Below are 26,901 nucleotides of genomic sequence, written 5' to 3' on the forward strand. Positions count from 1 at the left end.
TACCTTATACTTTATTTTGGCCTGTAAGCATATATTTAGTTTTCTCTTTGCTAATTTCCAAACCTATCTCTCTAGCTGCTTTAAATTTTTTAGCATTATTCTTAATTGTATTTATATCATCCCCTAACAAGTCTACATCATCTGCACATGCTAACAACTGAGTCACGCCATTAACTTTAGTCCTTCCTTAGTTTCTTTTACCTTCCTAACAGTGTATTCTAAGGCAAAATTAAAGAGCAATGGAGATAATGCATCTCCTTGTTTTAACTCATATTAATACCCACACGAATTTTACTTTGTTTCGTTATTGCATACTTTTATCATATTAACAAGCTTCTTTTTGTATTCCAATCTCTACTAATATTTTATCCCTTTTAACCGAATCATATGCTTTTTTGAAATCAATGCATAGCTGATGGACATTTTGATTATATTCCCATTTTATCTCAAGTGCCTGTCTGATGTGAAAAATTTGATCTATAGTTGACAAAGTGACATGATATGAGGGAAAATAGTTAATTTCTATTGAGTCATATTCCTTATATTTTACACCTTTGGGTTGACAAAGGTTGAGAAGATCATAAAGAAAATGTGAAGATGGCCTGTGTCGGTTGCTATGTGGGGTATAGATTGTGTTTTGTTACTGTTGATCAAGGTTAATAGAATTATATAAGGTTGGGGCGTAAGCTTGTTTACTCAAAATGCATGCGATCTGATGACGAATCGTGGGATCCAGTGAATCTAACCCTCGAAAGTACACGTAGAAGTGTTGCATTATCCACATATCAAAAAAGAGCACAAAGTGAAAACTTGAAATGGAGCACAGAAATGCTTATATCTTCATGTGGCAGTTCATTTATGGTTCGTAATTACTAAAAATCTTTTAGAGGTTTTCACCTTCAGGGGGTTGAAATTTGCTTGTTTTCAGATAGATATGCAAGCTATCTAATGTGCAATCCGAGGCCATGCTTCATCATTATAGATGTTCTGAATTAATGTTTGAGCAATAGTTTTACACAATTAGTATCACACATTAAACAAAATAACGTGCAAAGACAACTTTCGTAATTTAAATCAAATTAAGTTGTTAAATCAGTGTATTTCAATTCATAGTTCAAACCTCAAAACAATAGAAAATATATATATATATATATATAATATGGAGGTGCACTTTGTAGAAACTTACTAGTAGTTGTGGTGCAGTATTCCGGTTCAGATTGTTTTATGATTTTTTTTCAAATTCTCCTAGCAGGAAGACTACTTATCGTAGAATTTTGGCAATCATTGTCACACAAAATTTGAACCTTTCTTAAAGTAATGAGCCCTGTTTGGATTTTGAAAAAAAAGTTATTTATGTTTAAAAAAATAATTAAAAATTACCATACGCAAGCATGCACGCTTCTCATGGACAATGTATTTTCCGTTGACAAGCAACTGTAAGTATCGTAGACTAGTGGGAATTAATGTAGAAGTAAATTAGAACCTTAGTAGAATGCATTTAGGGACTTGCCTGACCTGCCTAACCTAACTACGAAAGCATATAGCCTATTGAACAAAATCTTAAGTAATCGCTAAAGCTCCACAGTATGTTAACAGAAGTAAATCAAAACCGAACCATGTTAAAATTGCATTCGTAGCATGATGAAATCGCAATAAAACAAAAGGAACTTAGGCCCAGTATTCCTTGAAGCAATGAGGCATGGGTAGTAGAAATTCTAACAGCATTAAACCCCACATTTCAGATACTTACAATCACTGTAAAAAAAACTAAAACTGTAATTCAGGCATCAGCCCCTTTTTGTTGGAACCCAGCTTTTTTTCCTTTTTTTCTGCGGAAATATGGTCTAGATATCCATGAATCCAACTAAGATAAAGCTACATGTTTTGAAATATGGTCTTAAAATATTTAATCTACTAATTAATACGTTTAGATTACAAATAATTCTTGTGCCTGATTGGCTTTCCTAAAGAAGGCTCAACTAGTAACAGCATGAATGACTATGCAGTTCATTCCAGTATATGGCCAACTCTACCATATTGCCACAAATTTTAAAATTTGGCTAGCAACAATGCAAATAAATATAATGGCATGTTCATTATTCCTCATTTAATAATGCAAGTGATACAGAAACTCACAAACATAAAACCCATACTGTACTTGCTAGTTTAAAGAAAGACAATGGAAATTTCCATAAGTGAATTTGCAATATAAAAAAATATTTTTTAGTACTGAATTTAAAAAATTTAGTGCCCTGTATTATTCTACCCATGCTTAGAATAATCCTTTTATTAATGTAACCACATGCAACTTGCTTTCCAGTATATTTCCAATTCCTCTAAGGCATGAAGCACAATACAATTTTTTACACATAGCTTATAGCACATGGAGTGAACCACAGTGTAATGTCGTAGTAAATAGGACTACATGAAATCGCACAACTGTGCATGCTAAAAACAACAGAAAATGTCCCCCCGATGTCATAGTGGTAACAAGGTTGCCTTTCAACCAAGGGGTCCTGTCCATGTTCGGTAACCAGTGGAGGCACATTACACGGTGGTTTGGATCCCACCTTAAACTGTAGGTGCAGTCCCGATTAACCTATCTGTGCATAAAGTGGACTTTGAAACAACAATTCAATTAAAAAATAACCGAAAACATTTGTAAAAATCATAACCCCTTCATTAACCATGCAAAAGTTTCCACTTTCTAGCGTGAGTACAGAGGAAGGGTATCATATAGTTTGCTAAAAGAAAAATGTTGATGTTGATTTTCAAAACAATTATTCCATACCTACAGGATGAAAGAGCAAGTGTATGTGAACTGATTAAGGATTACAAAATAAACATTTGTCATTGTGGTTATCACATGAAATTTTAGAATTGAGTATTGCATATTTCAGTTGTAGGTAATATCGGATTAGTCATTTGATTGTGAATACACAGTTTAAGCAGAATATGAACAGTTTGAAATATCATCTACCCAACCAGTTCTTGAAGTGGAAAATGCTAGCTGGGTTTAATAAGCTGCTAACCTGAGTGCCAAAGGCACAGAATATACCTGAGTGAGATGAAGCTACTACTTGTACCAGAAGTGGTAGCATTAACCACCTGTGGAACCCTATAAATCTACACTGAAGTGCCAAAAGTAATGGGATACCAGAAGGAAACTAGTTGATGGTGCTGTAACATCGCAGCAAACCAGTTGAATGTCGCGAAGCAGTTGCAGTGTTGTCAGGTAGACTTCTGTGAGTGCGGTGAAATGTTGTGTACTGTGGTGATGGCAACCTGATGGGAATTATCGGCGTTTGAGAGCGGGATGATAGTTGATGCTAGATGAATGGGGCATGCAATTTCGGAAGTCGTCCGGACACTGAACTTTTCTCGCTCCACAGTGTCAAGGGTGGACCGTGTGTACCGCATTGGAGGCATTACGACCCATCAGGGACAACACAATGGCCGACCGCGAGTGATGAATGACAGTGACCGGCGACGTCTGGGCAAACAGAAAAGCAACAGTGTGTGATCTGACAGCAGGAATCAATGCAGGACATCCCACGAACGTGTCTCGGAGGTCAGTACAATGCAATTTGGTCTCCATGGGGTATCGCAGCCAAAGACCAACATGTGTGCCGCTACTAACCGCTGTTAGTGCACGTTAGGAACACGTGCTTTGGGCCTTAGAGAACTGGCAACGTGGATGCTAGGGTCCAGGTGTGGCGCAGACCCTGTGTGGCATGGACCCAAGTAGTCAACATGGCACTGTGCAAGCTGGTGGTGGCTCCGTCATGGTGTGGGGCATGTTTACTTGGCATGGTTTGGGTCCTCTGGTCCTCGTGAACCAGACAATGAGTGCTCATCGCTATGTTCAGCTGCTTGGTGACCATCTCCAACCTTTTATGGACTTCATGTACCCTGACAAAAATGGGATTTTACAGGATATCCGTATCACCGGGCCGCAATGGTGCACTACTGGTTTGAGGAACATTCTGGCAACTTCCAACGCATGAATCGGCCTCCTAGATTGCCGGACAGGTACCTTTCGAGCACATGTGGGATGTCATCGAATGGACTATTCGTGCCCAGGATCCTCCACCTACAACAATGACCGAATTGTGGATGGCAATCCAGACTGCATGGCTGCACATCCCTCCAGCGGTCTACCATCAACCTGTTGCATCCTTGTCACGTCGAATTGCTGCACTTCGCGTGCTCGAGGGGGCCCCACTCGTTATTAGGTAGGTATCCCATGACTTTTGGCACTTCAGTGTAGTTGAAAGGAAGTTTCCACATAAAAGTGTAAAGTGCTCCCCTGTGCTTTGCACCATGCCTAAATTTCCACATAGTAACAAATTCAGTTTACAATCACAGGAAATAGGGTTATTCTCACAATTTACTGGTGAGCAAGCTGAGGGCTACTTGGATATACATACATGTAGTAAAGTCGACTCTCTTGAGAGCTGTTTTCTACTTTTTTCTACTCTCTTGCAACTTGCTGTGGGAAAATGATTATGTACATTATCTAATATGCATGAAAAGCCCATAGTCTTCTGTGGGAATTTGGTTTTCTGAGAAAATAATATGTGGTGATTTAATTTCCCTGTCTTTGAATGCATGGGATAAAGGAGGAATGTTTTGTATTTATCAGTAGATATCATCCTGCCACCTTTTCTGCCTGGGAAATTGTAGATTTGAAGGTCACAAGCAGGAACTTGCAGGGATGTTGGCACTTGAAGTAGTTGTTGATGTTGAGTAGGCAATTATTTAATAACTTACATGTGTGTGTGTGACGTAAAAATGGACATAATTTAATTTATAACCTTTGTGATTAGAAAAAGGTTGTTTTTATCATATTTGCATGTTTTTCCCCTTGGGGAAAATTCATACATTCAAAACAAATTCATTTCATTTGATTAGAAATCTGGTGAATGCATGTTTGAGACATTAGTGCATATCGTAACGAACCTTAAAGTTCGTGGGATCTTAGTTATGTCCATAAAATTGCATATGTTGGAAATAATTTTAACCTTCTCCACTCACCTGTCACTCATTCCTTTTAGGTCCAAATATTTTTCTAATGATTCTACTTTCAAATACTTTTAATTTATTTTCCTCTTTTAATGTAAGCTACCCAAGTTTCACAGCCATATAATACTACAGCTAATATTACTGTGTTGTATATTTTAACTTTTAGTTTCTTAGATTATGTGAGAAGTTAAAAGTTTATGAAGAGAGAAGTAACACACATTTCCTGAATTAAGTCTGCTTTTTATTTCCTCTTTAATATCATTTTCATTTGTTGGTGTTACTCCTAGGTACTTGAATTTGAAAACTCATTAAAACGAGTTGTTATCAATAATTAGATTTTAATTATTACCTTATACTTTATTTTGGCCTGTAAGCATATATTTAGTTTTCTCTTTGCTAATTTCCAAACCTATCTCTCTAGCTGCTTTAAATTTTTTAGCATTATTCTTAATTGTATTTATATCATCCCCTAACAAGTCTACATCATCTGCACATGCTAACAACTGAGTCACGCCATTAACTTTAGTCCTTCCTTAGTTTCTTTTACCTTCCTAACAGTGTATTCTAAGGCAAAATTAAAGAGCAATGGAGATAATGCATCTCCTTGTTTTAACTCATATTAATACCCACACGAATTTTACTTTGTTTCGTTATTGCATACTTTTATCATATTAACAAGCTTCTTTTTGTATTCCAATCTCTACTAATATTTTATCCCTTTTAACCGAATCATATGCTTTTTTGAAATCAATGCATAGCTGATGGACATTTTGATTATATTCCCATTTTATCTCAAGTGCCTGTCTGATGTGAAAAATTTGATCTATAGTTGACAAAGTGACATGATATGAGGGAAAATAGTTAATTTCTATTGAGTCATATTCCTTATATTTTACACCTTTGGGTTGACAAAGGTTGAGAAGATCATAAAGAAAATGTGAAGATGGCCTGTGTCGGTTGCTATGTGGGGTATAGATTGTGTTTTGTTACTGTTGATCAAGGTTAATAGAATTATATAAGGTTGGGGTGTAAGCTTGTTTACTCAAAATGCATGCGATCTGATGACGAATCGTGGGATCCAGTGAATCTAACCCTCGAAAGTACACGTAGAAGTGTTGCATTATCCACATATCAAAAAAGAGCACAAAGTGAAAACTTGAAATGGAGCACAGAAATGCTTATATCTTCATGTGGCAGTTCATTTATGGTTCGTAATTACTAAAAATCTTTTAGAGGTTTTCACCTTCAGGGGGTTGAAATTTGCTTGTTTTCAGATAGATATGCAAGCTATCTAATGTGCAATCCGAGGCCATGCTTCATCATTATAGATGTTCTGAATTAATGTTTGAGCAATAGTTTTACACAATTAGTATCACACATTAAACAAAATAACGTGCAAAGACAACTTTCGTAATTTAAATCAAATTAAGTTGTTAAATCAGTGTATTTCAATTCATAGTTCAAACCTCAAAACAATAGAAAATATATATATATATATATCATTCATAACACATGTGGCTTGTTGTGGCAAATTAGCCCAGTGGTATCGTTTTTGCTTTATAATCTCAAGGTTGTAAGTTCGAATCCTGTAGCGGAAACCTTTTCTTTTGATATTTGTATTTTGCTGATTCTGATTATCTCAGTCACTTTAAGTTTATCGCGTAACATGATATTGACATGAAACATTGTATGATTCACTTAATTTGAAAAAATTAAATATATGTATATTTTAGTGAAAACTGGTAGAAATAATTACGTCATAATTTATTAATAAGTTGTAACATGATTAGTTATTGAATCATGAAAAAAATATATTACGTAATTGTGAAATTAATACCTCATTTCTAAAAAGGAATGTCCTTAGAACTCAATTTTTCAACTGCGGAAAAATACATTACTGATGTTTTTACTTATTTCTGTTGTATCATAAAAGAGCGCTTAATTGTTTTCTGAATATATAAGACTTTCAAAATTGTGATTTACCTGTAGCCAGATTACAATATGAAATTTGATGCGACCTTTTCATCATTCAAGAAGTATTCCATATCAACAATACAATTAATAACCAATTTTTACACATGGGAAAAGTTGTATTGTGCTTATAAATAATACACTAAGTTGTTTGTTAATATGCAAATGGTCAAGTTATAATACTACTAGCATCTGCTGTTGCTGACAGTCGTATGTTCAAAGATACAAACATTTCTTTACAATTATTTTCCAAAGGTTTGATTTGCTTTATTTTACTTCGCTTTTTGTGCCACTTTTGACTAATTTGCGAAGATTTGCTAACCACTCTGCCACGGGGACAGGCTATTTTCCAAGGGATTCGTCACTTCGTGACCAGAGGATTCGTGCGTGCAAGCGTCAAGATGTCAATATAGGACATATATACGATTTATATTTCAGTGCAGAAGACTAAATTAGGAATCTACTAGCATACGCAGGATTTTTGGAGGGGTTCGAATTATAAAGGTGTGATTTTAGGGAACAGGGTTTCATTTTAAGAGTTATTCAAAGACAAGAATGATTATCTGGTGTCATTTTAAGAGGAGTTTGCATTTATCACTTTAGTTTATCTGAATTATTTACTGCTTTCATGTAACAATTTTGATTTTCTCAAAATTTCCCCTCTGCATACACCAATGGCGGAATCTAAATGTTCTTAGATGATTTTAAAATCTAATGCAGGTAAGAGGGTCAATAAACACCTTCTTTAAATGAGACTTGTTTACCTAACGCTTTCTCTTGCATTATGTCCGTAAACGTGTGTTACAGGAAATGTGAACAGCATTGACTTCACATAGCTACGAGTTAGGTATATTAATTATTTGAATTATTAATCCTTAGATTTTCTTAGAGAGAAAGAGAGTGGCTCTCGTCGATCTCGTCTCAAAAAGTGTCGAAATGTTTGGACTCATTGTCGTCTCAAGTTTTAAAAGACGCAACTCGTCTCAAAACTCGAGACGGGACTGAGTTAAAAAAGAGATTACTCTCATCTCCTCACAATCAATCTCCATAGGTGTAAGTATAGGTTTTTATTTCAGACACCTTTTGACAAACTTCATAACCAAGTTATGGGAAAAATGGGTCATAATTTAGAGAAGTACTTAAGACTGGGCCATTTGCCAACGCCAACAAAGCCATTTTCGAAGTTTCCTTTACTGTTATAAAGCGCTATGATATCCGAAAATCTGAGAAATTATATTTGCTTGGAATTCCATCCAGAGCATTCACGTGAGTCCTTGTGTGGTTTACTTTTGTTGTCGTCTAGATTTTCGCAATAGTTTCGTGGCTATGTAAGTCTCGAGACACCAGGGAAATCAAACCCCATGAAGATTCGCTTGAATGTTCTAGAAGGAATTCAAAGCAGATTTATTTTTTTTACCGAATTTTTTAGGTCTTCAAAAGTAAATTAATTTCAAAGACTGCTTTCTTGGCGGGGACCAAAGGCGCAGGCAAACCTTAATGACACATGTCGTTCATGTCCACATTCACAATTAGCGTTTCCTTTATTGCAAGTCAGAAATAATGTATTCTGTGTAGGATCATAGAAATATCTGACGAAAAAAAATTAGCAGTAATTGAAGTGTTTTCTTTGTGTTATGTATGATGAGCCTATTCGCAAATTATTAAGAAGATCATGGTGTATGAAATAAATTTTAGATAAACCTATTCACTTCCCTGTTGTACGTAATTTTGAATAACCTTCTTCCCGTTTTAAGTTCGTCTTTTTATTCGATATTCGACCTACAGTTTAAATTAGAATATGAACCTCTGAATCGAATTGAGAACACCTTGATTCAAAGTAATAACATGTCTAAGCCATCGAAACTTTTCATTCGAATACAATACATCCATTTGGATTAACGTCTTAAAATCAACTACTGTATATTAGCTTCCGAGCAAGTCACGCCCAATAATAAACTTGCATTACCGCCCCATTGGTACCGGGATGTTCGACGTTTTCTAAATCAAGCTCTACCGCAACGATGGATAGGTCGCATCGGGAATGAAGGCTCTTCAGTTCTGGCCCCCTAGATCAGCTGATCTCACACCCTGTGACTTTTTCTGTGGGGATTCGTAAAAGAAGCAGTTTATGTGTCGCTTCTACGGACGACTTTGGACGACCTAAGTAACATTTCACAACTGCGTTGAATTCAGTGACGCAAGACATTCTTCGGGGGGTGGAATGAATTCAGCTACCGTCTAGATCAGCGTTTAACAACCTCCGGGCGGCGGCCCGGTACCCGGCTCTAGTGCCAATTATAACGGGTCGCGAGAGATTGTCTAAGCCCCGCGACAAGTTAAGTTTGCAGCAGATTTTATGTATCAATCCACTCGGGAACGACACTCATCATTCCCGTGCCAGTCCCGCCCTAACCGGTGAGCTGTTCATATCACAGACAGTGAGAAAATCCGCAGTATTGCAGCGGAACTATATTCTGCGCGCACGTTTGGGTCTATGTATGCGAAAAGTTGCTGCAAAGTTAACCTGTCGCGGGGCTTAGAAATTTGCGACTTGCAGCCCAGCTGGCAACCACCTGGAAAGATGGTCTTTCGTTCGGGGTTCACCAGCGATAAAGAGGAAATTCTTTACGTATAATAGTGTATGGCTTCAAGTCTTATTATTTATGAAATGCGAAAGTATTTTGTGTGCGGACGAATTACTAGACACGGTTCCTTATTATTCACGAAGGGATGTAATGATGACGTAAAAAATACAAATCTCTCTTTTTTAGTTTTAGTGGTGTTATCTTCAAATACGAGGGGAGAGTGAAAAGTTTTGAGCCTCACACGGAAGGGGTGTTTGAGCTACAGTTTCTCATGATTTCTCTACATAAAATCACCCCCCCTCAAATCAATGCACTTATGCATTCTATGCTGCAATTTGATTACAGTCATCTGGTAGAATGATTTGTCCTGAGTCTCACCCCACTGAATGACCGCCTTCGTCCGTGTGGAAGTGACGTCCTCGAAGTGAATTCTCCAATGCAGGGAAAAGATGAAAATCTGACGGGGGATTAAAGTGGAAGGGGAAGTGCGGTGAAGCCACACTCGACCAAAGCAGCCTGTGCAGTGAGGCCTTGGCTACAGAGGTACCGAATAACGGCCCTGTCGGCCACTCTCTTCTCTGACACTTCATTCATTTTCAACCTGACCAAAAAATAGAAGAAAACGTGAATTTCATAAAAGTTCGCACAGTGTGTCCTAAAACTCAATCCTTATATCCTCCAAAATTTTAACTACGTAGCATCACTCCTTCCATGTGAGGCTCAAAACTTTTCACTCTCCCCTCGTACACCAATCTCTTGCCTGCAAGTACGAGAGCTGATCAATACATTTTGATAAGACTAACAATCTGAAATATGTACGTGTGACGGTGGCGGAGCACTTTACACGAACCTCTTATCAGTTTTCTCGCTGTGATAATTTTTGCCATTTCACATAACTTTTTTTGGTGTTTGAACTTTGTGATACCATAATAAAAATGGTCAACGAACCTATGGTATTGATGAAGAATATTCATACTGCACTCGAAATTTTGTCACGTGCCAGTTTCGATGACACAATGAAAGTTGCAAGTGAGAAGTTTCCCGAGAGCGACGACAGATGGCAGCACGCCATATAAAGAGGATCAGAGCTCATTGTAAAAACTTGGAGCGGAGAAGAGGGATTATTTATATTATAGTAAATTGAGAAATATATAAAGGAAGAGTCGAAATACTATGGAAGAAGTAAATAGAATGTTGTATATAGTAAATTAAGATAATTAAGAACATGCTCATATATGAAACGTTTAGGAAATTTATTAGGTGAGCAAATGAATTCAGAAATGTATCTCTCTTAATTTCTCTGACGAGGAGAACATCGTCAGTGTTTTGGTTGTTTGTCCCCGGTGGCGCTGTGTCAAATTAGACGCCCCGAAGCACTTTTAGGTTGCGCTCTTTATTAGTCGCACTGGGCCATCGGCAGCGCTTGTTATTAGCGATCCTGGTTATTTCCCTTGGTTGTTGTTTTAGGAGGAGGCGCTATTGTCAGATTAGACGCTCCTAAAAATCCTCTATAGCTTTGGTTCAATTCTCTACAAGGAATGCAGCATAATGGTTTGTCTATATTATTGAGAAGAGATATGGTAAAGAGAAATATTTGTGATAAATGAGAGAAATAAGACTTTTTCCAGTGGCAAAGAAGAATAGAAGAAATAAGAATTTACTGTGGAAAGAATAAATAGAAGAATTTATCGAGAATATAAGAATATCTCATCGGAATATAGAAGATAATAAGAATTGCTGCTGAAAGAAGAAATAAGAATTGATATGAATAGAGGAAATAAGAAACAGCGATGAATAAAAGGGGATTACTATTTTTTGTGAATAGAAGAAAGAGATTGCCATAAAGGGTAGAAGAAAGAGAAATAAGATTATCCTTTTACCAAACAAAAGAAGTGGAAATTGAAGAAAGAAGAAGCTATTCATATATTTTGTCATAGAAGAAATTGACGAAAGAAGAAGAAGCCTTTATTTCCTATAGAATAAATTGATGAAAGAAGAACGAGCCTTTCCATATTTCCTATAGAAGAAATTGATGAAAGAAGAAAAAGCCTTCCTATTACCATAGAGGAGATTGATAAAAGAAGAAGAAGCCTTTTACCAAAAAATAGAAGGAAGACAAGAAGAAGCCTTTTCCCAAATTAGAAGGAAGAATAGAAGAAGCCTTTTCCCCAAAATTGTGGGAAGAAAAGAAGAAGAAGATTTCCTTTCGATTATACATATATTTATTATATATTTCAATGTAATACAAGCTTCGCTATATATTTTCTCTGTATTTTGTATAGTTCTCAGAATATAGATCCGCATTTAACTATATCCTCTTGGCTATAAAACGCTTTCTTATTTGGAATTCTCGAAAAAAGAACCTATCCCCCTGAGATTAAGATATCTGTAGCCGTGGTAAATAACATGTAAGTACGTACCCACAAGGGGCGTAGCAATTTGGACTTTCTTGCATGTGCTTTTTGTTTTCAAAGAACGATTTCTTAAAATTCCATGCTTGTCTCTCTCTCTCTGCGCGTGTGTAGGTGTGTGCGCGCGCGCTTACGTGGCAGGCCCAACCAGAAAGGTTTCATGGGAGATCAGCTACTGAAAAAGTATTTTGAATGTCAACATTGGTAGGAAAAGGGAGAAGATCCAAAGACGGATTTATGATCAACATAACACCCCTTTCTAGTTTGTATTTGTGTATTTAATATGTCTGTTCTGTCTATTTATTTGCAACAGTGGGGACTGATCTACGAGAGCGTTAGATGCAAATCGTGTTTAATTTTTGAAGTAGAACTTCATAGAGCATCCATAGGAATTTGCAGACACTGATACTGATAAATAAAATTCAGATTTCGTGCTAAATTATCAGTCACTTCTGTCTGTATTGAAACAACACTGTAATCTGTGTTATTTGGAGTGTGTGTGTGTGGGGGGGGGGGGGTACGCCATGCTTTAAAGATTACCCATAATCAGTTGCTACCCAAAGTGGTGAGGTCACGGGGTCACATTGAACATTTATAAGTTTTGTTGTGAGTATAATCAAATCTAATTGAAACTGTAGGAGCTCTTTTTTCAAAATGCTATGTAGATTTTATTCACATACGATGTATAGTACACCCAACGGCGAAAGAAACAGTAGGCGAATTGTCCACCATCATTTTCATTGGGTCTGAATTACACAGTGTGATGACAATGAATTGAAATAAAGACATCAATAAGCAGAAAAATATGCCTTCTTCGAACAAACACAGTTTTATTCTTTAAAACAACACAGGATGTAAAATAAAAAAGTAATGAAAATAGCAGTGGATAATTTGCTTACCATTATCTTTGCCGTCGACTGTACAGGAAATGGAGCCGTACGAAATGAAGTCCATCTTTTTGAATCGTGCTAAGTTCGAAGGAAGGTATTGTAAATGTCATAAGCGTACAACAAATAACCAAAATGATATTTTGCAAGAAGCGCTTGAAGTGGAAATTATTAGGTGGGAGGTGTTCGCTTGGACATTGAGGCTAGCTGAGAAAGATTCTCATTTGTCTTAACTTTTGAACGTAAATTTACGTAACTAGGCACTGAAAAATACCATTCCCCGCATCCCTCCTCACATCGAGCACTGTGTGCATGGGCGTCCGGAAGGGGGGGGGGCAAGGGGGACCACGCCCCCCTGGACAGTGAATGTGTACCTAAAAATTATATATTTCACACATAATTTCATTTCAATCACAGTAATTTATGTTAAATATTATAAATTCATTGAAGAAACTTGATCATTTCAGACTGAAATAGTGTATTTTGAGAGGGCATCACTTTTTGGAGGAAAATGTGTCCTTTGTCCCCTTGAAAAAAATTACCTTGCTTGCCCCTCCCTGGAAAAAATCCTGCGGACGTCCATGACTGTGTGCAGGACAAAACTTGACCAGGATTCAACATGTGTGAAAATAAAAACTCGTATGTATGATTACTTTATGTCCACATTATGCACAGGAGCTAATCGGAACAACGGGACAAGTACTACAGTTCAGTTCACAATGAGATCAGAACTACTTCGTCAAGACTCGAACCTGGGATCTCTTGATTCCAAGTCGATGCAATTTAACCACTACACCACAGAGAAGAAACGTGCATTTGTGTGTTTTCCTGTCAGAGAAGAAGCGTGCATTTGTGTGTTTTCCTGTCTCCGATGAGTATCTTATTAAAAATTTGGTATATATTAAGAATACCGGAAGTATCTCCGATTACTTTCAAATTCGGCATACTCACTAATTTTGGCCTCGCAATCACGAATCTGCAGTTAAAAATTGGCGGTCACGTCTAGAAATCGCAAAATAAGCTTGTCAATTACCGCTATGCAATAACAGAAACCATGTTTCTGATATGAAGACGTCTTCCTTTCCGCACAACGTTGCTCAAGTGTTGTGCAATAATTGAGACCCATTGCATGTGAGAAAATGGTGTCTTGCGTAAAGTTGAAAAATATGTTTACCCCACGAACCATTCACGGTAAGGTTAGGTTAGGCAAGCATAGTAAAAATTAAGGGTGATCGTAAACAGTTTTGAAACGTTAATCATTGCAAAAAATACGTAGTTGTTTTCTTTATAAATCAATGGTGTTCATTCTGTTCACCGCCTCACTTTTCCCGACTTATTTCGCAATTTCTAGACGTGACCGCCAAATTTTTAACTGCAGATTCGTGATTACTTGGTCAAAATTAGTGAGTATGCCGAATTCGAAAGCAATTGAACAGATACTTCGGGTATACTGTATTTGCTCCAAAAAATTATAAAAATTCTGAGATATATTTTTTGTTCCTGAATGAGTGTTATGTCATTTATGAATAATTATTTCTCTAACTTCTCGCACGTGGAAAAAATATCATTGTAGTAATGCAATGTAGACATTCGTAAGTGCCGTAGAGTCCTTGTTCCAGACGATTCTTTGAAAGTGGTAATAGTTACTTGTATTTTTCGATAGATGGCGTGTATGGTATGAACGAATAACATGTCCTTGGATGTATGTATGACTTGACGTCATAGGGACTCTAGAACGAAACAGCACATCTGCAGTTGAAAACGAAAATTTATTTCCTTCGAATGATTACCTGTGTGGCGTTCGGTGTACAAAGAGTGTAAAACATTATTTTCTCGAAGACTTGTCGTTGCGCGGAACAAGTCCAAGATATGTCCCATATTTCTTCGATCAACTTGTGTCAATTTGTATCACCTGAGTAAAGCGTACTCGGAGAATGTGGGACATGAATGTCTTCAACAAAAAGTATATTTTAGAGATTGTTTTTTTTAGGAATTTCTCTCTTTCGGCAACGTTTATCGACAAACGTTACAGTAGAATTTGAAGCACACACCACTTGCTGAAATTAAGCGAGTACTGATTAAAAATATATTCGTAAATTTTGTGTTGATACCATTGCTCTCAGGAATACAAGTCTTTCTCATCTATTTATGATCAGGGTCTTTCCCGCCCTGCTTTCTTGTTGGCCAGTTTTGGACATTTGTCACACTTATCTGTATCCTGCTCACTCACTTCTTCCTTGAAAGTTTTTGCTGGAGCAGCCGGTCTCCGTGGCTGGGTGGTCACGCTAGAAAGCCAGACGTTTATCATTGTGTTCATCCCATCATCCATTTCATCAGTTGATCGTTCATCCTCATCGTCGCGATTAACTCAATAGGTAGAAAAGTGACCGGGACTTCATTCTAGTCTTTCCCTTTGTCCTTCACTCTCTCACAGTTCGTCACCAATCTCGGTAAACATTCAATTGTTGCAACTAAGCTGTAAAAAAAGGCCCACCTCACTGTAGTCACGCTCGATCTCAACTGCATAAAGCAGGATCTACCGTATACAGAGTGCCAGTGAAAGTAAGCTGTTGTCCCAGTCCATTTTTCTAGGAAATTATTTTGACGAATTCAAACCAGAACTTAGATCTTTTCAATTTTATTTTTAACAATGCCAGAATATAGAATTGTAATAGACAACTAGTAAATATTTCCCTTTCCTTTTATATCAAATTCAAATAAATTTATATCCTACAACTTAGTTGATTAATAATTGGGGGACAATACGTGAGTAGTGCCCGCGGCCATACGACCGAGAATTATAGATTAGGTTCCTGGATACTGAAACTAATAATAATCTAATTATCAATTGAAAATAACAAACCTAATATTGAACAAGTAAATAAATATCTAACTAAAGAATTAAAAGGAACCCCAATCTACTTACATCCCCCATGGGATAGCCACACTCACCATTCACGTGTACAGTAAGAGTCACTCCACTCTTTCCCCCTTAACGGATGCCTCCCGACTGAGCAGGCTTGATTCTTCCTCATGGCTCTGAGCATGCTAGCCAATCAAAATGAGGCAAGACGTCATACAATGATACCAACTCACTTTGAGGGCAGAGGGTTATATTGTTCCCGTTATAAAAGCTATTCTCACTATTCCACAAGCGACACCACATACTCATATATAGTCATCAATTAGAGTGCTTACTGGGTTCCTGCCCCTTCATGAATTTCATCATATCACTCATCCTCATCGTCGCGATTAGCCAAAAGTGGAAGAAAAGCGACGTAGAACTACCTAATCAATAAATAAACAATTACAATACTTATCATAATCAGAACCCAGATTTTGCCATACAGTTTCTAAGCTTTCATCACAGAAGGGCATTTCAGGATTATATGAACAATGTAAATTTTATTGTATTTAACAGTGGTTTATCTACACACCCCTTCAAAATTTCCTCAACACCCTAATCAAGATTTTCACAAAGGGCCATCTCCCCATGCAAATTTCCAGATAAACTCATGATGCCTATAATCGACTATTTGATTGCTAATGCATATTTTGATCATTAATAAGAATAAGTGCCATTTAAAAAAGAGGAAAAGAGAAAAGTGTGAAAACTTCTTGTCCACTACCATTTATCCGTCTCGTTTAGTCTCTGTGTTTAAAGTATAGAGGGAAGCACTATTTTGAAATAAATCATGCCATAAAACAACAGTAACTTTCTCAGTAACAGATTTTTATGGGTAAATGAACGTTACTCTACAAACCCGCAGATGATATTGAATTTGACAGCAGTTTTTCTAGACATATATATATATTTTCTGAAACAAAAATGTTTTAACTGCAGAAGGCGGGAATTTGTAATTTTTTTGCTTGTGGAAACAAATAATATGAACGTATATTTATTGTTTCTATTAGTGCAAGCTGGAACGTTCTGCAATCTTTTTCGTGTAGTATTATGAAATTTCTGGTCATTAATTTTATGGATTACGCATGATATTTATGGATTTTCATTATACATAGTATTAAAAAGGAATGTATATTAGTGTCTTCTCTGTTTAAGTGTTTAGACATTTGGGCTATGTAATATAGTGCTACTCATAATGGAGGGAACGGGTGTTCTTTGTGAGTGTCTCTTCATCAATTTTATCACATCATCACACCCTCATCGTGGCAGAGAGCAACGTAAATAACCAAATCCAATAGCCAAGCATAATGTAGGCTCCACCGGTTTCGGGATCGAATCCCGGACAGTTTGTTGTACTTCTTTTTCGTGTATGTGTGTGTTTCCCCATCTTAATAATTCATGCTGATCACTGCGATTAACATAAATAATAAAAAGAACGCAACATAAATAACCACAAGACGAATGGGAGCACCAAAAAGTTGTTCTAGAAGAAATGAAAAAGAAGTTCATACCAGCTGTGCAACATATGGTGGAGTAGATACAGAGAGAGAGAGAGAGAGTGAGAGAGTGAGTGAGAGAGTGAGTGAGTTAGTTAGTTAGTTAGTTAGTTAGTTAGTGAGTGAGTGAGTGAGTGAGTGAGTGAGTGAGTGAGTGAGTGAGTGAGTGAGTGAGTGAGTGAGTGAGTGAGTGAGTTAGTTAGTTAGTTAGTTAGTTAGTTAGTTAGTTAGTTAGTTAGTTAGTTAGTTAGTTAGTTAGTTTAGTAATGTGTTTGGGGGGGTTAAGGATTTGCATTATTATATTTATGTAGAAGGGAGCGTTTCAGCAACGTTACGGGAATGTTCATTGGGTACTGCTTGTATGAAGAAAGTACGTTTTGCCAGTTATCAGGTGAGTCACGAAGGAGCTTCTGCACCTGTCGTTTCCAGATATAGGAAGGGACCTTGCCAACTGCTTCAGGTGATAACGCTTCAAACTTCCGTTTTTTAAAGTGCCGATAAAAGTCCAGTTTCCAAATGTGAAAAGTTCACAAGTGAAGCACTGGTAACGATTTGTTCTGGAGACACTACTAGTTGCTGAAATTAATATTCTTTTTGCCAAATGTCAACACAACACACTTCCTTTGTACAGTCACGTACACTTCTGGGTTGTAGTGAATACATTGATTTTCAATGGAATCATTACAACCCAACAGTGTCCGTGACTGTACAAGGGTCCCGGGTTCTAATCCCGGCCTGGGCATGGGTGTTTGTGAGTGTCCATTCATCAATTTCAACCTATCGCCACTCATCCCCATCTTTGTAATTAGCCAAAAGTGACAGAAAAGCGAAGTGAAATAAACCAAACCAATCAATCAACCACTCTTGTACACCAATCATGTCTTCGGGCAACCTCGCCACCGACCACGTTGAATGCTTCACTAAAATGATCTATTCATCCTCATCGTCGCTATTAACCCAAAGAGGCAGAAATGAGCCGTAATATTTAAAAAAAAATATCTATTTGAACGCCCGAGTGCATTTAAAAACTGACCAATTTCGTTGCAGAAAGTGGCCTTGAACTTTATTATATTTTTTAATCAACATAAACCTTTATGTGGCGTAATAGGCTACTAGTCGATCTGTATAGAACTTGTAGAGCTGGAAAGATTAAAAATGTTCTGGGCAGTATTTCCAAATAATTATCTTGATTAACCCATTTCGTTGTGGGAGTCCGTGGTCGATCACGTGACCTGATGGATTTCAGGAACACTGGCATTTGAAAAAACTCAAACCTGTCGATATCGACGTCAGAGCCTTTGTTTCTGTGTCGTTGTTTCACATCTAGCACGTAAAGAGGAGCTCAGCCTGGGTGAAAACATTAAACTTTTGTCCTGAAATAAAGTGTTGGTAAGCTTCAATTTACACTACATTTTAAAATATTTAGCATATCTATTCTCGTCTTTTCCTATGCAGTGGTATGCTGTAGAATAGATAAACCTACGTGTTGTCCAAACGTATTCTACGCGTATTGGAAACGTAGGAAACATAGACTACAGAAGAAAAAGCAATGCGAAATGAGGTTTTGAAGAAACGCGTAGTATTTCTCAAAATTCTCGTAAGCATAAGCTGATGGGGAGAAATAAATGTATAATATTGTCAGCTTCCATCAGTTTAAAGAATATTTAATTTATTGTATCTGCTAAGTAACTAAAATGTTAGAAACTGGCACGGGGAATGCAAAGTTTGTCTGCTCGAGTCACCGTGTATTAATGCGAAAATCACGTGTACCCCCACCCTCGTCTTCCGAACCGATTCTACAGGCATAAGATAAGAGGTGGTGTTTCATTTCAACTCCATCGCCGCGATCACCCACAGGTAGGTAGAAAAAACTGTACATAACGATAACCCCCCATTTTTGTGTGAAGATATATAGAATTGGTAGCGAACTACAACATTTTGTCCCCCCCCAAAAAAAAATCCCATGACGCAGGCGTCATGAATCCCCCCTGTGGGCACCCCTGAACTATTTGAAATACAATATTGCACTGGCACAAAACCCACCATTAAAACTACTCTAGATGAAACGTCGTTTACGTAAGTTACACTTTCAAGCACAGTGTTTTATAATCCGCGCGTCCTTAATTATGATCGCTTATAACATGAAATCTGCAAGAAATATTTACCTAAGTTTTTCTGTATTATGAAGCCTCGCCCATTGAGATATTCTTTAATACGTTTGATTGCAAATTTACTACCTACAGGAAAGTAGGAGTGGATCCCCTCATTATGCCAATTTCGGTAGAGAATTGTTGCAGAATCATAATTCGAAGTTTTGCGATTGGTACCGTGTTGATCTGTGGCGACCAATAGTGGTCATGTGCAAAATAATATTTTTTTCATACGATTTTATATCCATTGCAGACAAAATTCTTGTACTGCTAGTGTTAACAACCACCACAAAATGCCCTTAAATGTTCACCCATAAAATTGTCATTTCCCTACCCATTAGGTGCTGAATATGGCCCCTATTGGTCACAAACTGTATGGTAGCATAGCACCAATCATGAAACTCCGAATTATGCCCATGCGACATTTTTTTGCATCATTTTTGCTCCCGAAGTAGGCATCCGGGAATAAAAAATCACTGGCCTTGTGCCATAGAGTTTCTCGGATTAAGTAAACTGGTAATCAAAAGTACATTAAAAATGTTAATGAATTTTTGGACAAGAGTTCATAATGCAGAAAAGAACAGTGCTAATGTGTGTCACCTTGTCAGTTAAGGTTGTGCGACTTTTGAAACACCGTGTACTATAGTCTAAGCGCGGATGTAGACCGTCGTTGTTTACGCGCAGACGCACATCATAGGTTCCTATGTAGAAGGGGTTGCACTTCGAGTTGCTATTCGTAAAACAAATGGTTTCATGCGGTGTAGGATATTGCCGACGGGTCGCCCAGCACGGTTGACCTGGGTTCGATGCGCTGGCGACAACGTAGTTTTTTGTTATTGCGTTCAAGCGAAGTCTGCTCAGTTTCGAGAGAATACGTGGAGCTTTTGTTGCACCCAGAATTGTTTTAAGGTGCACGTCCGCTTCCTGTATAGTTTATGCATTTCAAGTATTCTGTGCGCTTGCGTCGATTGTTTTCTGCAAACAAGGCCGTGAATAGATCAGGTCAGTGACGTTTTCCTTTCTAATTAAGAAGGTTCCGAAAGTCTCGGCATGTAAATGAACAATGCGAGTGCCGGAGTTTATGGTGTTATTGTTCGTTTGTGTTCGGTGTGTGCGAGATAACCATATCAAGTACGTCGTGGCTTTCTCTCGCTTCGCTGTTAAATGTGGAACGAACTTGTGCAGTTGAAGTGTACCATGGAGGATATTCTAAATAACATTAGTGGTAAGTACATTGTGTATTTTCATATCATGCTCCCGTGTGTGTGTTAATATTTGGGTAGTATCAATCCAGTTAGATTCTTTCTGTCACTCATTTCGGTAACAGATTGATTTTGTTTTTGCCCACGGGGACTGGGCCTACAGTTTAAAGTGGGTTCCGAATCGCTGTGCCTTCACCAGGTGTCGAACCTGGACCCCTTGATTCGATAACACTTGACTAATTGCTATTTACCAGTAAGGATGCTACAGTATATACACACACGCAGTTAGTTTAGCGAAACCAGCGTCTCTGGTTCGAATCTCGGTTGGCAAAATAATGTACTTTCATTCGTTATTTTAGACTAGTAGAAAATACGCGACGTAAACACACGCGCGCGCGCACAAACAAGCAGGGAATGAGTCCTACGACGCATTTTAATCATGGGTTTCCTTTACGATTACTGGTGGAGTGCCTTGTATTCTAATTTAAATTATAGAGGCCGTTCTTTTTACATGGAAAGAATGAAAATAAGAATTGGATTGATTAAAAAGGAGCAAAAATATGATATTTGGGACAGTTCTGCAACGAAAATCCACTTCTCGCGACACAGACGAGATAGCGATATATCTTTGCAGTTAAAACTGAAATCAACAGGCTTATCACGTTGGCACAATTTTTCTGTTTCAACAACAGAGTATTTGAGCCTACCGTTGTGGAAGTGCTAATACGTAACTCACGATTAAACTATTCATACTCACTGTTGTCCTTTTTTATTTGTAAAGTTATTTATTCCAAACATTGTTGCCTGAGTATTCGAAGCTGGAATGCGTTCGAGAACCGTAAAGAGGCCGCAAGCTGATTTTGCCTGATAATAATCTACTGCGACGCGTTTAACCTTGACAATTTCGTCCTTGTTGGAGTTTGTGTGTGGCATTTGTTTCCTTCCTAACATCTGGCATCGGCTATCAATCGTTCATCTGTTCCATGTTAACGTTATTTCTGCGATTTAAGTAGGAAACAAATAGAGAATTAAAAATCCAGTAGTCCAATCAGTAAGGTGTCTGAATACCACGTGAGCAATTGGTAAAATTTCCGGAGTTCGTTATCTCGGGTGCGTATTTTGACGGAAATGTTTCCGACAATCGACCGGCTTCCGTGGCGGAGTGCTTAGCACAGCCCGTTATCCTCGTCGTCACGATTATCCAAAAGATGCAGAAAAGCGAAGTAAAATAAAACAATCAATCAGAAGCACAGCGCGTTACGACGCCAGGAATCCCGGTGTGGACATGTGTGTTCTTTGTGAGTGTCCCTTCCATCATATCATCACTCATCCTCATCGTCGCATTAGCTAAAAGTGGCAGAAAAATGACCGTAAATAACCTAACCTCAATCAGTCAATTTATTTTCGGACAATGGTCCTGGATGAAAAGTAGCCCTGGGGCTCACCCAGCTCTAATTGATGGGAATACGCTGGACCGGAGCATTGTGCTGATCACGTCAGATCTGGTATAGATAGGATCAGGACACCTATCTTGCCTACATGGCTAAGTGAATACACAGGCGATGGTTTTACCTTTACCCTTGATTAACCACAGCATAACTTCCCCCCTCCCTCCTGCTGATGTACATGAAATATTTTATCCACTGACATAGAAAGGATGCCCCAAGTGTATTAGGATCGAGCGAAGAGTCAAGACTACCTGGTTCTCTTTTATTGTTTTCATTATTTTTATAATGTCTCTTAAAACATAGTGTTCCAAGTTGAAATTCCTAAATGGGTGATAAGGGGGGTGTTCAACATGGTTGTCATCGCCTTGTAATGAAGGTGTCCTGGGTTTGATATCTGGTGGAGGCAAGTGGCATAGTGTTTCGCAACCCACTTTAAATTGTAGCTATACTCCTGATGAGCTTATATGTGCATAAAGTGGACTTATGCCTGGTTCGCCCAACGCATGTTAAATTTTAAGGAAGCGTTAAATCAAGTTAACGCTACATTAGCACATCGAGGCATTTCTCCAACCTTCGTGAAGGATAACAGACCTCTAATGTCATCGTTAAATCTAAAGGTACTCTTTTGCTTCATTAAAATGCTTAACAGCACGTTGTGTTGTGTCTGAAATAAGATGGCGGAATTGCGTGTGCCAGCTGTTGTGTTGAAAGGTTATCCCAAACCGATTTGAACACATTATTTGCATACCATCGCAAAACGTACACTAGTTCGATTTCTTTCTACAGCAAAAATAATTTTCCCATTTCGTATTTCATATTATAAATTCGTACTGCAAATCAGAAATCACATGTAAGTTAAATGAGAAACATTGTATCAATGTACTTTTTAAAGTTTTGTCAATAATGGTATCGTGATCATCACACATTATTCAAATTTTATTCATTTTGCCTGTTGAGCCAAAAATATAGGCTTATAGTTATATTATACGAACTTGATTTTTTAAAATGCATATTGGGCTTTCACCTTCAATGCACTGTAACCATAAACGCAAAAATATCGCATGACTTTTTTTAAAAAAGGTAACCTTTTACATATTTCAATTTGTATCAGGTAAAGTTATTCATCAAAATATTTGGTGTCATCGTCCACACAGTTTTCCAGTGGATTACATAGAAACTGGAGAAAGTCGTGGTTTGTTGTGTTTATGCTTATGTCTTCTTATAACCACCATTCCAATTTTATGTTGTTTTTTTTTAACTGAAAAATGTCAGAAAACATAAGAGATAAAATTAAAATGAAGCAACTGTCGTAGAAATAGGCAATACACGTCCTGTACTCATTTAATGTAAAATGAATCTGTGAAACTATGCAATGTAGCCCGCAATCTTTCAAAGTAGTAGAGAATTGTTCTTTCGAACTTTTCAGATTATTATCCACCTACTCCAATTAACATAATTGAAAGAAATGATTTTGCAGTGAAGAGAATGCTCGACACAAATGTTCATCATTCTATATTCTGAATGACAGTGTGTGCAACCACAAGCGGCTAGCGACAGCGGTAGCAACCTGGAGAAATGCTAAAAGCACCAAACCTGACCTGCCTAACCTAACCAAGTACAGAAATAAAGAAAACCTGCCTAATCTATTTACTTATTTAGCTCGTAGCTGTACGTAAGTACTGTACAAGAAAACACATTATTTAATATAACATGAGTCTTAATATAATCACAAAATCAAAATTATTATGCAGCATACTGAAAGTGGGCTGATTTATAACGGTGCAAATGGAAATTATATCGTATTCGTAACAAACTGAAAGAGCACTTAAAAATTGAAAAAAAAAATAATCAACCGTTACATGTACAAGGTACATTTACGAACGACTACCATCTGATCACATACTATAGATTACTATACATATGTTGTTTCATTACGAAAAAAGCTTGGGGTCCTAAGCAGTTCAGACATTGTAACATTTTGACATTGTGCAGTGACATAAAACACACTATCATCCATTTGGAGATTATTCCTTGTACATACGTACAAGTGGTAATGACTTTGTCTAAGAGTGCACTTGTTGTTTTTCATCAGTTATTATATAATATACAGGATTAAATATAATATAAAGATATCATATTAATCAACTGTTCCATGTACAAGGAACATTTTCTGAATGACTACCATTTCATCACATAATGAATAACCAAACATAATGTAAAGTACCATACTACACATGTATGTTTCATTAAGATAAAAGCTTCAGGTCCTAAGCAGTTTCAGGTGTTGTAGTTTTGTGCATGGCCATTGTAAGAGTGTACATATTTGTTTGTAAAACACACTACCATCCATTCGGAAATTATTCCTTGTACGGTATGTTCGTACAAGTGGTAAGGTAAGGTTACTGTCTAACAGTGTACTTGTCCTCAGGTACGGCGACAGGGGTGGGCACGGGTGGGCAAGCGCCCACCCAAAAATTCCTCTGCCCACCCGATTGCCCACCCAATCAAATTCAATAAGTATATATACTTGGAGATAGCTATATGAATGATTCGATAAATAAGTGTATTCTGGTGTTCATAACATGCATATATAATTTGTGAATATTATCTATGCTAGAAATGTTCACATATTATCAACCCATAAAAAGCCAATTTTGTCATTAGAAAGTGAAAGAAATTACTAGAGCTATTGAAGCAAAAACTGTGATCAAATAAATACTTCCATGATTAAAAGCAGCTAGTAGGCTTAGGAGGCTCAAAATTATGCAGGGTATGATCAAGATTAGATCAGAATTTAGGTTGAACTTGAAGACTGCAGCTCCGGGCCTCCACATACTTATACGTATAAATCCCGGCCTGGGTATGGTTAAAATAATCTCTAAATAAACAAATATAAACGTCATCTTAGCGTTACTTCCTCCGGCAACACTGTTGTTTATTTCGACTTTTTAATTATTATTAGAATAATTTAATCAAGAAGACTTAGATGGGCAGGCTATGTGACACGAATCGCAGAGGAAGGAGTAGTTTACAGGATTCTTGTTGGGAAACCTGATGGTAAGAGACCAGTAGGAAGGCCAAGATGAGGATGGAGGGATAACGTTGAGATGGACCTAAAAGAAATCGATAAGGATGGGAAAGATTGGATTGATCTTGCCCTGAATAGGGACAGATTGAAGGCTTGTGTTGCTGCAGCCATAAACCTTCGGGTTTAAGTATGCTAGAGAGTATAATAGTTTTAATTGAAATTCCAGAAGTGTCCCTTTTTATTTCATTACAATTTTTATATACCTGTTATCTTCAAATATCAATATGGTATGCGAAATATCAACTTTATATTCATTCTACTAATAAGAAGGAATCGCAATAATCACCACAATACTGAAGTGAATAAATTTTAGTAAACCAGTTTTGTATGGAAAAAGCTACAGAATTTTTAGAAATTCTCGTCCAACAGATAAATTTTGCCACATTAATCAACCGAAAATATAAACAGAATCTGTAGATGCAGCTGAAGTAAAGAAAAAAAGTTACGTCACGAAGTATCCAGAAGACGAATTTGTTAGTTTGTTTTTAAGCCCACTTTTATGCTCAGATAGGCTAATCGGGACTAAACCTACAGTTTAACGTGTAGTCCGAACCAGTGTGCATTGTGCTTCCACCAGAGGAGGGGGAGTCGAACACAGGACCTCTTCATTATAATACGATATCGTTATGCCATTGGGGAAAAAATACAGAAAGAACTCGCACCAAACGTGGCATTTTATCACCACAGAAGATGCGTCCATTTTAAGAGGGTGATTGCCTGAGACAAATATTTGAGACTTTCGGAAAACAAACGTCATTGTTCACGAAATTAGCTGCCTTGATCCACTAATCCGCTGTGCAATTGAAACTACCACCTCAACTTTCTAAGAGCTATGGACTAATGAAACTCCATTTTTGGAAGAGTAAGTTGTGGTTGATTTGTTTTATTTAAAGTCATTTTCACGACTGTAAGATTCAATGGTGATTAGATGAAAGTAACGAAGGGGCGAAAACAAACCCATGCTGACACTCAAAATACAAACCCTTATAAATTATTACTTTGACAGTGGTTCCAGGCGCCAGGGACTCGTTGGCCTGAAAGAATAAAGTTTCCTGGGTATGCTGCACAGGGTAGAGGTTGACATTCTAGTGTGTTCGAAATGGTCACACCATACAACCCAAGTCATCTATGAAAAATAGATGAATTATTACTGGCACAGTGATCAACTTCGATGAATTCCTTGTGTCCTAAATTATTTTGTTACCTCAAAAAATATGTCCATGTAACCATACGTGTATTGTTTCTCTCGCATTAGTAACATGACAGTTCAGAAAACGAATAGCACTTAGCTAATAATCTCTTCAATTCTGAACAGATTTTTCAATCTTATTTCTTTATTACTTATGAGTTATATTTTGTCAAAATAGCCTTTTATTAGCCTAGGGATACTTAATGGACAATGAACAAAGAATTGGTTTCCGGGTGTGTTTTAAATCATTCCTAATAAGACGTTCATTTTAATCCAAACATTCAGAGGTGACAATTAGGAGGACCGGGAAGTGGGGGATGCAGTTCTCCGCCACTTTTTGCCCCTGCACTATGGCCTCTTTATGCTAAGCCTTTTCTGCCAAGAAAACGTATATTGTCCTTGCCCCTCAAATGTTGGCACCAAATCGCCGCTACTGCAAACATTCAGATAGATTTTTCAGTTGTACAAACTTTGCAAGCTAAGAAAAGTGACCCCCAAGGAGCAAGAAAACTCTTTCAGTCAAAAACTCGTACGATGAAAATAC

The 26,901-nt window shown here is 37.4% G+C and overlaps 1 protein-coding gene across 4 annotated transcripts in view; it reads left to right on the forward strand.

Moving 5' to 3' along the window:
• Nucleotides 1-26,901, forward strand: part of Pi4KIIalpha (phosphatidylinositol 4-kinase II alpha) — a 76,011-nt gene that overhangs the window by 13,078 nt on the left and 36,032 nt on the right. Inside the window, exon 1 of one of the 4 annotated variants that reach the window (XM_083134095.1) lies at nt 20,150-20,655. The exons of the other annotated variants lie outside the window; for them this stretch is intronic. Within the exon in view, the coding sequence (XP_082990221.1) occupies nt 20,595-20,655 (61 nt within the window). The 5' untranslated portion in view covers nt 20,150-20,594. Of the gene's footprint in view, nt 1-20,149; nt 20,656-26,901 lie in introns of those variants that run through there. 4 annotated transcript variants of the gene reach the window in all.

The sequence above is a fragment of the Lepisma saccharinum genome, chromosome 1 (assembly GCF_977018435.1).
Source record: "Lepisma saccharinum chromosome 1, izLepSacc3.1, whole genome shotgun sequence".
In the NCBI taxonomy this organism is placed as follows: domain Eukaryota; kingdom Metazoa; phylum Arthropoda; class Insecta; order Zygentoma; family Lepismatidae; genus Lepisma; species Lepisma saccharinum.